Genomic DNA, 13,795 nt, shown 5'->3' on the forward strand with positions numbered 1-13,795 from the left:
GCATACTAATGAGTGAGATCCACGCATACTAATTGGGTCATCAGGGATCCAATTGACTGAGCTTAGTATTCTCTTGCCATTTCTGTTTTCGATTTTAATCAAATTTGGACTTTTAATCATCATGACGTCTAATAAATTTAGCATATTAATGAAGTGGCTTTACATCTGATTGACTGAGTTTTGCACCATTCTGTTTATGACCCTGCATCTGATTGGTCGAGTTTCTTACAATTCTAGCCATTCTGTTTATGACCCTGCATCTGACTGGTCGAGTTTCTTACAATTCTAGCCATTCTGTGTATGACCCTGCATCTGATTGGTCGAGTTTCTTACAATTCTAGCCATTCTGTGTATGACCTTGCTCGGTTTCCCTGAGTTTCGCACTATTCTAGAATTTCTGTTTGTGATCAGATTTACTTTTTTGCTGTTGTTGTGGGTTTAACGTCATTTTTCAACACCTGATACGCAATACAAGGCGGCCAATATACCTGGTGGAGGAAGAATCCCGGAAGAAGCACCGACTCAGGAGAAGCTACTGGCAAGTTTTCTCAAATGCCCAAGCTGGTCTCGCCTGAGACTTGAACGAATGCGGGCATATGTGAGATATCAATGATCTGTAACGTTGAGCGCATTTTAGGCCATTCGACCGCCCAAGGCCCTGATCAGATTTTAATCCAAATTTTTGAAAGGTGAGTCGACACTGCATCTTGTCCCCAAATTCCAATTCTCAAACAGTTTCGATAAAGCTTGGTAAACAGGTTTATAGCATCGCCATCTTGGATAAGTTTGAGTGTGACCAGGAGTTACAAGTGTTAATTATGCCTTTACATTTTGTATGCTTCCTTTCAGACTTGTTAAATAGGCAAAAGCTAACGTGATATGAAGGTTGGGAGAGATAGTTCGCAACTAGCTACAAAAAAAGAAAGCATCCAACATTCTTTGTTTGCCTTTCCTGTCAAATTAATTAGCAACGGAATAGACTACTATTATGTTCACAGGAGACAAAGAATGTGGATAGTAAACCTAAATAGGGGACTTTAAATCCATCAAACTTTACAAAAATCTTTATATAAAAATAAAACCTGACAAGATTCTTGATATAAAAATAAAACTTGACAAAAGTTTTGTTATAAAAGTTAAACGAAAACAAAAACTTTTTCATGTCACAAGTTAGTTTACGCAGACACTTTTTGCTGCGGGTTTCACTTTGCCCTTTCCCCTTCAGTGCGCTTAGCTTTTCTTATATTTGTAAACACGATTTTCGGAACCAAACAGAGCAGAACTGCCTTAGCGGGTGGCACCCTGAAAGGATGAGCCTTCAATGTAAATACGATACTGTAATATTTCCATAATTATGTTCATATTCACTGTTGCAAAACTCGATGGTCATTTTTTAAATACTATTTTGGTTTTATAGTAAAATGTTTCTACTGGACCCGTGTGTTGTCAAGGTCGTTAGTTTAAATCCCATATAGGTCGATTCTGGTTAGCTGTAAAGGCGTATCTCTGTACAATATCCGTCCATAAACAACTTCCTTTATGTCTTTCTTGAGAAAATCTTTTCATTCATCTACAATAAAGTTGTACATTTGTATTCGTAAACTGAAACAGACTGGAAAAATTGGGTACTACCTCTATTGTTCCCCATACAGGAAACAAAGCAGCAAAGTTTCTATGTACGTAATGTGTGTGAGAGAGAGGAAGAATATTGGATTCCGAGAAACGATCCGAACAGCACTCTACCATTTCCTACAAGCCGCGAAATAACCCGTGAAGTAGCTGTACGAATACCCGTCAGCTTTTATGGGTCAGGTGATTCGCCTCTGGCGATGTGCACTACGTTAAGATACGATAGCAGAGACCGACATTGATCCGACTGAGACTTAGTTTCCTTCCGCCGCCATATTTTGCAATGTAAACAATTGAAGCATACAATATAGTTCTTTTCTCGACAAGACGGAAAAGGCTGACGATGTTCCGATTGGTCGGGAAAGTCATTATTGAATGGACGATGCAGTTTCTTCAGATTAATGCATTCAGCAGAGAAGTACGAATTCCAAAAGCCTCAGAGTTTATCAGTCTTTTAATGCAAGACCTCTACTAGTCGCTTTGTTATTCACTTTATCATACATTTTATTTAATACAACGATAACATTTACGTTTTAGACATTACTGATTCAAAATACCAACACAGAAACGATAAAATGTCTGCCAGTCTAAGGTCGATGGTTTTCGGACACTAAGACAACATCTAGACCATATGGAAAGCGTACATCATTTAACCTATCACAACTTGTATAACCTATCCCCAGTGTTGTCCCCTGTATAAAAAAAAATACCATCCTGATGGAACCTATCCTCGTTAAAGTGCATTCTGTTGCTCTGGTAAGGAAATTGACCCTCTTCAAATTCAGCAACAAAACTTGACTTTAAAAAGTCAGCATCTCATTGGTACAAATTATTTTCTTTCAACACAAGGCATTTCTGTTTTAAATCTGGATGGATTTTATGCATTTGTAATTGTTCTATAGAGAGATAAGAATTACAAAGAGCTGTGCGTTACAATTGATACCCAATCATATCTGGAACTTATCGATCAACCTTAAACATGTTACCATACTTCCAATGCAAGCCGATAACTGCCATTCTGACCGACCGCTCCGGTGGCCTAGTGGTGAGAGAGTCCACCTTGGATGCGGAAGGTCTCGGATTCAAACCCCTGCAGAGTCATATCAAAGACATAAATGTTGCTAGCAGCTGCCTCGCTTTTCGCTCAGCATTAAGAGGTAAGTGTTAGGACTGGTCGGCCTGATGTCAGGATAATTTGACTGGGTGGGACATCATGCTACGTGTCTCCGGCATGATGTCCCAATGCTAGATAGCACTATAACTGTCAAACTGCAGACATCGTACCGATATGACTGAAAAAAGCTACGTTAAAGCTCCAAAACGCCCGCGTGCGCGCGCACACACACACACCATTCTGACCAACTCGGATATTTACAAAACAAGGCAACTACTTTTTTTATTCGCAATTTTCTAAGTCAAATCGAAAATAAATCCGAAGATTATTAAACTGTATGATTTTACGACAAATTGTTCCGTCGACATACATCGACATGCAGAAAAGGAATATTTTTGCTTCGCAGAAACAGTCGAAGTGGTCCAACAACGTTGAGGATTTGCCTTTCAAAGTGGTACGTCTCGCTTCTAGTGCTCTCGTATGGAAACTATGCCCTGCCTTACTTGACAGTCATGGGATAAAACTACGTCCTGTCTTACTTGGCTGTCATCTGGCAATACTAAGTTCTGCCTTATGTGACAGTCATGGGGTAATATTTCGCAACGGCTTATTTGACAATCATGGGGTAATACATAGCAATGCCTTATTTGACAGCCATGAGGTAATACTTCGCAATGGCTTATTTGACAGTCAAGGGATAACACTACGTCCTACCTTATTTGACAGCGATGGGGTAATACTTCGCAATGCCTTATTTGACGGTCATGGGGTAATATTACGTCCTACTTATCTGAGAGTCAAATAACACTGCTGATAGCAATTACACACTATTCATGTCAACCCTATAGGACACACAATACTAATTACATGGAAAAATGGGAACCAGCCTGGAAATCGGTGAACATAACATAGAGTATATATGGGTTTGGCTGGACAGGATTGGTTAATAATGTAAGTTATGTTTCAGGAAAAAGAAACTTTTGAGAGCTTATCGTAGTTGTAACTGAAAAAATATAAAGACATTAGTTTTATTGATGGAATTTCAGTCCTTTAACAGTCATGAGATTGGAACACTCATTTCTAAAATTAGCACCTGACTTTCTGGTGCGGAATTGAAAGCACAGGTTTCAAACACATGCAGGTCCAGAAAATGCCGCGGCTCATATCCTTTCCTCTACACAGAAGTTAACATCCATGTGTCATCTATACTGATAAATACAGGTTTGATCATGAGCACTCAGGAATTTTAAGTTATTGAATTTTTAATATCATGGTTTTTTGCACAGGTTTACTATGGGAACTGAATTAGTACCGTGAATCCTTTAAGCTTACTGCTGAAAAATTTACACACTATTCATGTCAATCCTTTAAGTCTACTGCTGAAAAAATACACACTATTCATGTCAATCCTTTAAGAGCACTGTTGACAAAATTACACACTATTCATGTCAACCCTTTAAGAGTACTGTTGATAAAATTACACACTACTGATGTCAATCCTATAAGAGTACTGTTGATAAAATTACACACTATTTATGTCAACCTTTTGGGCTCCGAGTGGCCGAGTGGTCTAAAGCGCTCTCCGTTATGGATCACTGCCATCTCACCTCTGTCTGCGTGGGTTCGAGTCTAGGATTCGGCCAATGTGGGTATGTGAGAAAGCTTGCCAGTAGCTTCTCGTGGGTCGGTGGTTCTTCCCGATGTTTTCCCGGGTTTTCCTCCACCATTAATACTGGCGGCCATGTATAGCCTATCGTGTGCTGAAAAATGGCGTTAAACCCCACATCAACATCAACATCAACAAATGTCAACCCTTTAAGAGTACTGTTGATAAAATTACACACTATTTCTGTCAATCCTATATGAGTACTGCTGGAAAAATTACACACTAATCATGTCAATCCTTTAAGAGTACTGCTGAAAAAATACACACTATTCATGTCAATCCTGTTAGAGTACTGCTGAAAAAATACACTATTCATGTCAATCCTGTTAGAGTACTGCTGAAAAAATACATTATTCATGTCAATCCTGTTAGAGTACTGCTGAAAAAGGTACACACTATTCATGTCAATCCTTTAAGTCTACTGTTGATACAATTGCACACTATTCATGTCAATCCTACAAGAGTACTCCTGATAAATTTACACATTAATAATGTCAATCCTTTAAGAGTACTGCTGAAAAAATTACATACTATCCATGTCAATCCTTTAAGAGTACTGTTGATAAAATTGCACACTATTCATGTCAATCCTATAAGAGTACTGTTGATAAAATTACACGATAATGTCAATCCTTTAAGAGTACTGCTGAAAAAATTACACACTATTGATGTCAATCCTTTAAGAGTACTGCTGAAAAAATACACACTATTCATGTCAATCCTTTAAGAGTACTGTTGATAAAATTACACACTATTTATGTCATTCCTATACAAGTACTGTTGATAAAATTATACACTAATAATGTCAATCCTTTAAGAGTACTGCTGAAAAAATTTCACACTATTCATGTCAATCCTGTTAGAGTACTGCTGATAAAATTACACACTATTCATGTCAATCCTGTTAGAGTACTGCTGGAAAAATTACACACTAATTATGTCAATCCTATAAGAGTACTGCTGAAAAAAGTACACACTATTCATTCAATCCTTTAAGAGTACTGCTGATAAAATTACGTACTCATGTCAATCCTTTTAAAGTACTGCTGAAAAACGTACACACTATTCATGTCAATCCTATAAGAGTACTGTTGATAACTGTACACACTAATAATGTGAATCCTGTTAGAGTACTGCTGATAAAATTACACACTATTCATGTCAATCCTTTAAGTGTACTGTTGATAAAATTACACATTAATAATGTCAATTATATAAGAGTACTGTTGATACAATTACACACTATTCATGTCAATCCTTTAAGTCTACTGTTGATAAAATTACACACTATTTGTCAATCCTATAAGAGTACTGTTGATAAAATTACACACTATTTATGTCAATCCTATAAGAGTACTGTTGATAAAAGTACACACTAATAATGTCAATCCTGTTAGAGTACTGCTGATAAAATTACACACTATTCATGTCAATCCAATAAGAGTAGCCTACTGCTGATAAAATTACTATTCCTGTCAACCCTTTAAGAGTACTGCTGATAAAATTACACACTATTCATGTCAATCCTATATGAATACTGCGGAAAAAAGTATACACTATTCATGTCAATCCTGTTAGAGTACTGCTGATAAAATTACATACTATTCATGTCAATCCTTTAAGAGTACTGTTGATAAAATTACACTAATCATGTCAATCCTTTAAGAGTACTGTTGGAAAAATTACACACTACTCATGTCAATCCTGTTAGAGTACTGCTGATAAAACTACACACTACTCATGTCAATCCTTTTAGAGTACTGCTGAAAAACGTACACACTATTCATGTCAATCCTATAAGAGTACTGCTGAAAAATTACACACTATTCATGTCAATTCTATAAGAGTACTGCTGATAAAATTACACACTATTCATGTCAACCCTTTAAGAGTACTGCTGATAAAATTACACACTATTCATGCCAACCCTTTATGAGTGCTGCTGATAAAATTACACACTATTCATGTCAACCCTTTAAGAGTAGTGCTGATAAAATTACACACTATTCATGTCAGCCCTTTATGAGTACTGCTGATAAAATTACACACTATTCATGTCAACCGTTTATGAGTACTGCTGATAAAATTGCACACTATTCATGTCAACCCTTTATAAGTGCTGCTGATAAAATTGCACACTATTCATGTCAACCCTTTAAGAGTACTGCTGATAAAATTACACACTATTCATGTCAACCCTTTATGAGTGCTGCTGATAAAATTACACACTATTCATGTCAATCCTTTAAGCGCAGAAGTTGAAGTATGCTAGCGAGGCTAGGCAAATTTTGACAATCAGACGGTAGCCCAGTTACCAGTGGAATAAACGTTGAAGAAACTGGGAGCCCAGCTTAAACTGAGTAACTAGAATTAGCATTTCTGTAGGTTATTTTAAGATGTCCGTTTCATAAACAGTAGTAACTATTCTCTGGTATGAACTATAGCTACCGTTACAGTTTTCACAACTAAATAATAAATCACAATATTATACAGTAATCTTCTGGTCTACCTATACATAACATATCGATATACATAAGATCTGGATATATATAACATCTGGTAGCCAAAGGCAAAGATTCTCGGAAGGGGCGATGAATATCAAATGCGTCCCGCCTCGGTGCACCAGCGGTTACGTGAATAGTACATAAGTATCGCCCATTGAAGTCTGTGTGCATATGGTTGGCTGGTTTACAAAATTTGTCTAAGCGGAATATTTCTGAATTTGCTATTCATGATAAATGGAGCCAACACGACTTTGGTTTTTTTTGTTGTTTTTTTGTTGTTTTTTTTGTGGGTATATTTGTTTTTTGGTGTTCCACGATAACAGCAACAGTAGCAACAACAATAACATTAGCAACAACAACACCCCTAGCTCTCACCAACGTGCGTGGCCTCTGGTAAAAACTGGGAATTTTGTACAAAATGTCGATCAAGAGCAGAATAGAGAATTTGATAATTCAGTCCAAAATGTTTCACGAAAGACCTAACCTGTTTTTTTTAGTCATCCTTGTAACTCACGGATAGGTCAAAGTAATAAATTACATTTAACAATATATATATATATATATATATATATATATATATATATATATATATATATATATATATATATATATATATATAAACAGTTTTTTTAAAACTACCAGTTAAATTATTTTAATTATGGTCCTTCCACTCCTGTGTGGTTGTGTATTCTACACTTAACAAAGCTTTGACTTACCATATAATGAAGAAAATGATAAAATACAGGCTAGGTAATTGATACCTCTTAGGTTTTTACCAATAAATCACACCTTTACAGAAGCTACACTAGTAGTATGTAGCCTTGAAGAGACAACGGTTCTTTTGATGAAAGCACGAAGTCCTTTTCAAGTTTCTTTCAAATGAAATTAGTAAATAGTATTGTAACTGTGGAGTCCCATGGAGTTAATTCACTGGAGAATCTTACAATAATATCTACAACATTTTCCATACTAAATAACATGATTTTAAGCCACTTATTTTCCAAAGAAGAAGGAAATTATAATCAGTTTTAAAATCAAAAATCAAATTTTAAAAAAAGGAAGTATTTCCTACATGTAGTATTAAAGACGCTTAACAAAGATAGCAATATGTTGCATGCTACGAAGTACATCTGGCATGGAAATGGTTGGAGGACTTTGGGCGATGAGAAGGCAGTTAAATGGAAATCCCAATTCCAAGGTAAAATCATTACAGAGACTCTATTATCCAACTATTATCGAACCCTGACAAATAAATACACAGAGCGAAAACCAGGGATTAGCTATTAGATCTTTTGTACACATATCATATACTAGCTCAGCCAAGTCCCTCATAAACAGCAAAACAACAGGAAAGCACGTGATATTAAGTGGTATACCCCAATCATAGGTACCTTTCCGGCGCCGTTACACCTGTTTGATATTCTTTTCAAAACGACCTCAAGTAAAAGTACTTACAAAGGATGATACACAAAGAGGTATTTTCTTCATTTATATAAGAATGCCAAAACCGGTCATCTGACTCGGGAAAGAGTGAAAATTAAAAATGTATGATCAAATTTATAATAATAAAAAGGACAACAGCTGTATTATATCCGCACCCACAGGAAATAAAAAAAGAAAATGACTGAATAAAAACGTCCGATAAACAACAATCACCAACGCAAATAAATACCCAATCCATGATCGCATGAGAAAGATAAAAAAACGAGATATTTATAGAAATCCATATAAAGGAAATTTACTATTATTATTATTATTACGTTTAGAAAATCTTCCGTAAAAAGTAATTTATCCACTCTCCCTAGGCATAAGCTGTATGTAATATTTGAGAAATCTAAACTAATTGTCGCCAGACAGATGTCTCATCGTTTTGCCTGTAGTCAAGGCCCTATGAGGACAAGAAAAGACAAACTCAACATGCTGACAAATTTTCCGCTAGAACCGTTTAGCGCTGATGTAATTGCTTCTTGACCGTAGGGTCATTGGGTACATACCGTTACGTTCATATTGCTCATGCATCGTATATTCTGAGTTTATCGTAAAATTTAAGTAAATCTAGCCATGCATTCTATGGTATTCGTAAATTTTAAGTCGATCTATCCATGCATTATGAGGTATTCGTACACTTTAAGTCGATCTATCCATGGAACTTTCGGATCACAGAGACGAAAGTATTCGGAATTAATCTACATTAATTTAGTTAAATATTTGAGATATTAGAATTATTTGAAATACAGGTACAAAAAATACGAGGAAAAAATATAACATAAAACAAGCAAGTTTCAGGATTGTAAATATATTGGTTGTCGCATCTTAAGATATCTAAATAAGAAGCACATCGCCTCTTCGAACGAATGAATATAAACTTGTGTCTAATTTTTGATTGGTGTCTAACTGACGTCCAGCATACAACTGTAGACAGATCTGAACATAAGGGGTGAGGCTTGTGGGGCGACATGTTTAAAACCTTAACTTGGAAGAAAAACATGATGTTATGTTTTGATTATGAGCTTATACAAATTTAATTACATGAAACTTACGATGAAAAATTCAAATTTGAAACGAACGTGCAGTTATTGACATAACAAAAATTATGACAAATTTTTTACGGAAATATACTGATAATTTTCATGTCGAAAATGAAAGCTGCATGATGTCTACAAAACCAATATATTTATAAATCATGTCTGAATAACACAAATCATATAATCTTAAAGTTCTCTTAAAATGGGTTTCTTTAGTGCCTAATTCAAAGATAGTTTCGATCCTCCTTAAGTTTTATCATAGATATAAACTGACATTATATTCAAGTACATAACTGAAACTATAATCACGTAGAAAACAACACATATAATATAAATCAAATGTCTTCTAAAACGAATCCCTTAAGATAAAAGCGTACTTCCAGTTAAAACCATATTCATACACCAACATCGACTAAAACGTACTCGTACCAAACATCGATTAAAACATGTACTCATACCAAATATCGACTAAAGCTTGTACTCGTACCAAACATCGACTATAACATGTACTCGTACCAAACATCGACTAAAGTTTGAACTCGTACCAAACATCGACTAAAGTTTGAACTCGTACCAAACATTGGCTAAAATATATACTCATACCAAACATCGACTAAAATATATACTTTTACCAAACATCGACTAAAATATATACTTGCACCAAACATCGACTAAAATATATACTTGTACCAAACATCGACTAAAATATATACTTGCACCAAACATCGACTAAAATATATACTTGTACTACAAATCGACTAAAATATATACTTGCACCAAACATCGACTAAAATATATACTTGTACTACAAATCGACTAAAATATATACTTGCACCAAACATCGACTAAAATATATACTTGTACCACAAATCGACTAAAATATATACTTGTACCACAAATCGACTAAAATATATACTTGTACCACAAATCGACTAAAACACGTCCTCATATCAAACATCGACTAAAATATGTACTTATTATACTGATAACAACAAAAATTCACCCCGGGCCTTTTTCACCAAAAATATAGCGCTTTTTTAAGACATGTTTGCGAGCATATAAAAGCTTTAAAAGTGAGCTAAGTTTTCCTCTGTAGGATCTGAGCTTCTAACAAACCTTCCGATTTCATAAGAAACAGAACTGAAACATAGTAATGTTCAGTCTATACTGATTTGGAAGCATTCGCAGTTGATCGTCAAATCTGCTTTTGCTTGTCATCAATCTGTGATACGATCTAAACACACCGAGACCATACCAAAATCTTCACACAAAAAATTCAAATACAAATTTCAGAATTCACACGGAACATAAATCGTCAGAAATCACTGTTTTTCCTAATGAATGGCTGGTTATAAACGAAACTTTCAACACTTTACTTATTGTGCCATGCCAAGGAAACGAAAGCTACTTGTCTTTCATTAGGGAATCCGACACACACTGACCTGGACGGATATTTAACTTACTATCATTGTGTTACAAACCTGAAGCCCTACCAATTTACAGTCCGTATGCCTTAGTGTACATTCCTGAAATATAGGCGACACATACCGCCCCCACCACCACCCCCCAAAAAACCAACAAAAAACAACAAAAAAACGTCTGGCACCCTTGTATCATGGTAAGATTAGGGACCAGCCAATTCATGTTTGGGAGTTGGGGACCGGGATTTTATTTAGTACATGTATTTTTGTAATTTTTTTTTCATTTACCTCAACATAATCTCTTTTTGTCAACTTAGATAATTGCTCTAGGATTTTACTTCCAGAAATCTCAGTAAGGATTATTTTAATCAAGCATTGTGACAAGTGGAGCTTAATAATACCTTTTTTCAAAATACAAATAAATGCAAAGTCCACTTTCCTCTTTGCATACTTTAAAATGGCTAGTCCCTTATACTTGTTTATATAACCAAGAGTTCCACGACACTGGATATTGATACAAAGCATGCTGACATCTTGACCCCGGAGCAAGTCCTTGCGTGAAATTCCTTTTTGTTGCCACTTGCTAAAATGTACAAGATTTTGTCCAAATTGCAACTATTTGAAACATATGTAACCAAATAGAAGTTCAAGTCAGTGTGTCCACATATTTTATATTAACATCCGGGCTAGTACAATCGATGAGCCCCTATTAAACCACTAAGACGAAACGGCATAAATCCAAGATACGTTTAAATCCGTCCTAGTGGTACAAGACATATTTCAATCCGTCATCGTGGTACAACAATATGTTTCAATCCGTCGTCACGGTACAACAAGATACGTTTCAATCCGTCGTAGTGGTACAAGACATGTTTCAATCCGTCGTTGTGGTACAACAAGATCTTTTAATCCTATTTTCACCAATATTATTACCAAACTGTTAAAAATTCATTCAAAGTCCTAACATTTTTCTCATATATAAATGCAAGTCAACTTTTTGGGTGAGGGGACAAGGTCATGTTTATTATTGGACACATGCATCCTGTATGGCTCTCCTTTTTTAAATCCTTGCATTTTACTTGTGAAATATTTTTATCGTTTTGCTCTGAACAAATTCTTAAATTTGTATTCATTGTGTGACACAAGACTCATGCCCTGCAGCGTGTCTTTGTATAAAAATAAAACTGATAATTTGTGACTACTCATAATGTTTCTTTTCTTTTCTTTGTAATCTGCTGCAAAGTCTTCCATATTTCAAAAATTTGGATCACGGTCCCATTTCCTAACACAACAAAAGATGAAGAAAACAAAATCCACTTTAACTCGCAGAAAGTGTATCATAAAAACGAGTGCAATATCGCTTCCATAATACAAATACATCATCCTGAAAATAAATGATAACGCAGGCAATGTTCTGACAACAATAACAATGTACGAAACTTAACAACATTTACAGCAATCGCCAGAAAAGGAAAGTTACCCTTTGCGTGTACCCGTCTTACGACCGTACCCAACAGGGTACTTAGCTATAAGAACAACGGTCAACGTAAACCTTAAATAAAGTCCCAACACAGTGATTTCAAATAGTTCAAATGATTACTCATTGTTTCAATAAGATGAGAAAGATTGCATTCCGTCACATAACTTTAATATGTTGAACAATCACCTTAACACACACCTGTGCGGGGACGTACTTTGATCTTGTACACAGGTATATTTTATACCTGGCATGTTTACACAACGCTGGGCTCGATTTTAATAACTTAGCCGGAGACGCTACGATATGATCAAGGAATGTCTAATGCTACATGAGAAATATACTTAAACAATTTACACGTAACGACTGCCGTTTACACTCCGCAGCTAAAACATTTTTTTTTACTAACTTTTTCATTAGACATTACTCCCACTGCTAAGTTGTATGTATGTCTCATATGACAGTAAATAACATTGACTTAATACAAATACACCTAGTATAATGTAGGTGTACCTACCTTGTGATCCCGTCTGAGAAACACATTCCACACGGGTAAAAATCCATCCAAATATCGGACCAAGAAGAATCAGCCAAATTTTCAAGCTTCCAGCCATCATCTGGCCGTACTGAATATTCCACGTTGTGCTAAAGACTGTACATTTTCATCCTGTATCAAAGACTTCCAACTCGATACAACACACACTAGGCACTAGGAGTTTACTACAAGTTGATTCAACACATCGAGTTCACCAGTCGCTAGATGTAACGAGCAACCTGATTAGCCGAACAAGGGACTCCCTTAGTGACGTCACCACTAATAATTGATAGTGCGGGACGGCTTTTGTAAACACATCGCGTGCCTCTGGGGTTAACAATAAATTTTTGTCGTATTCTGAGAAATGTTATAGACTTTTTCTCACTTATGAAGTATGCTTCCAGTTCACAGAGAACTGTCAATAAAGTCTTCAGTGTGAAAGACTAGACTCATCACAAAAGTAATGTAATATCATGGAGTATATACAACGTCCTGTAATTTATTCAAAATCGAATAATCTAATATCGTTTAAAACGAAAGATACAAACAAAAATCCAATCCAGCTTTCAGACAAAAACATAATAAAGTGGTCAAATCAAACCAGTTTGAAATTCCTGTTTTTAAGACGTAATATGTAAACCAATCAATCAATCCAAGTTGAAATTGCTGTTTATAAGACGTACTATGTTGAAATCGCTGTTTTTGAGACGTACAAAGTTGAAATCGTTCTTGATTTAACACTTGATAATCATGTTCTTATTCGTAAACTCCTGGGCAGAGTTTTTGTTTTTCTCGAATGGAAGTTTAGTCTATTATGTGAATTATCTACAAAGAAGGAAAGAAAGGAAAAGAAAACTGACGCAAGAAATCGATTCCAGTTACAAATTTAGATTGGACTTGACAAGGATAATCGTTGGTCTTTCA

The 13,795-nt window shown here is 35.5% G+C and overlaps 1 protein-coding gene across 4 annotated transcripts in view; it reads right to left on the reverse strand.

Moving 5' to 3' along the window:
• The window catches only part of LOC149790206 (epidermal growth factor receptor-like), a 320,772-nt gene extending 307,676 nt beyond the window's left edge, over positions 1 to 13,096 (reverse strand). For all 4 annotated transcript variants that reach the window (XR_016423815.1, XM_089972210.1, XM_089972209.1 and 1 more), the window contains exon 1: positions 12,854 to 13,096. Coding sequence is in view for 3 of the 4 variants with exons in the window: in XM_089972210.1 (XP_089828336.1) it covers positions 12,854 to 12,953 (100 nt within the window). In the remaining variant the exon portion in view is untranslated. The remainder of the gene's footprint in view (positions 1 to 12,853) is intronic.
• Positions 13,097 to 13,795: the final 699 nt, after the last annotated feature.

Source organism: Sinohyriopsis cumingii, chromosome 10, assembly GCF_028554795.1.
Source record: "Sinohyriopsis cumingii isolate HCF-2022 chromosome 10, ASM2855479v2, whole genome shotgun sequence".
NCBI classification, from domain to species: Eukaryota; Metazoa; Mollusca; class Bivalvia; order Unionida; family Unionidae; genus Sinohyriopsis; species Sinohyriopsis cumingii.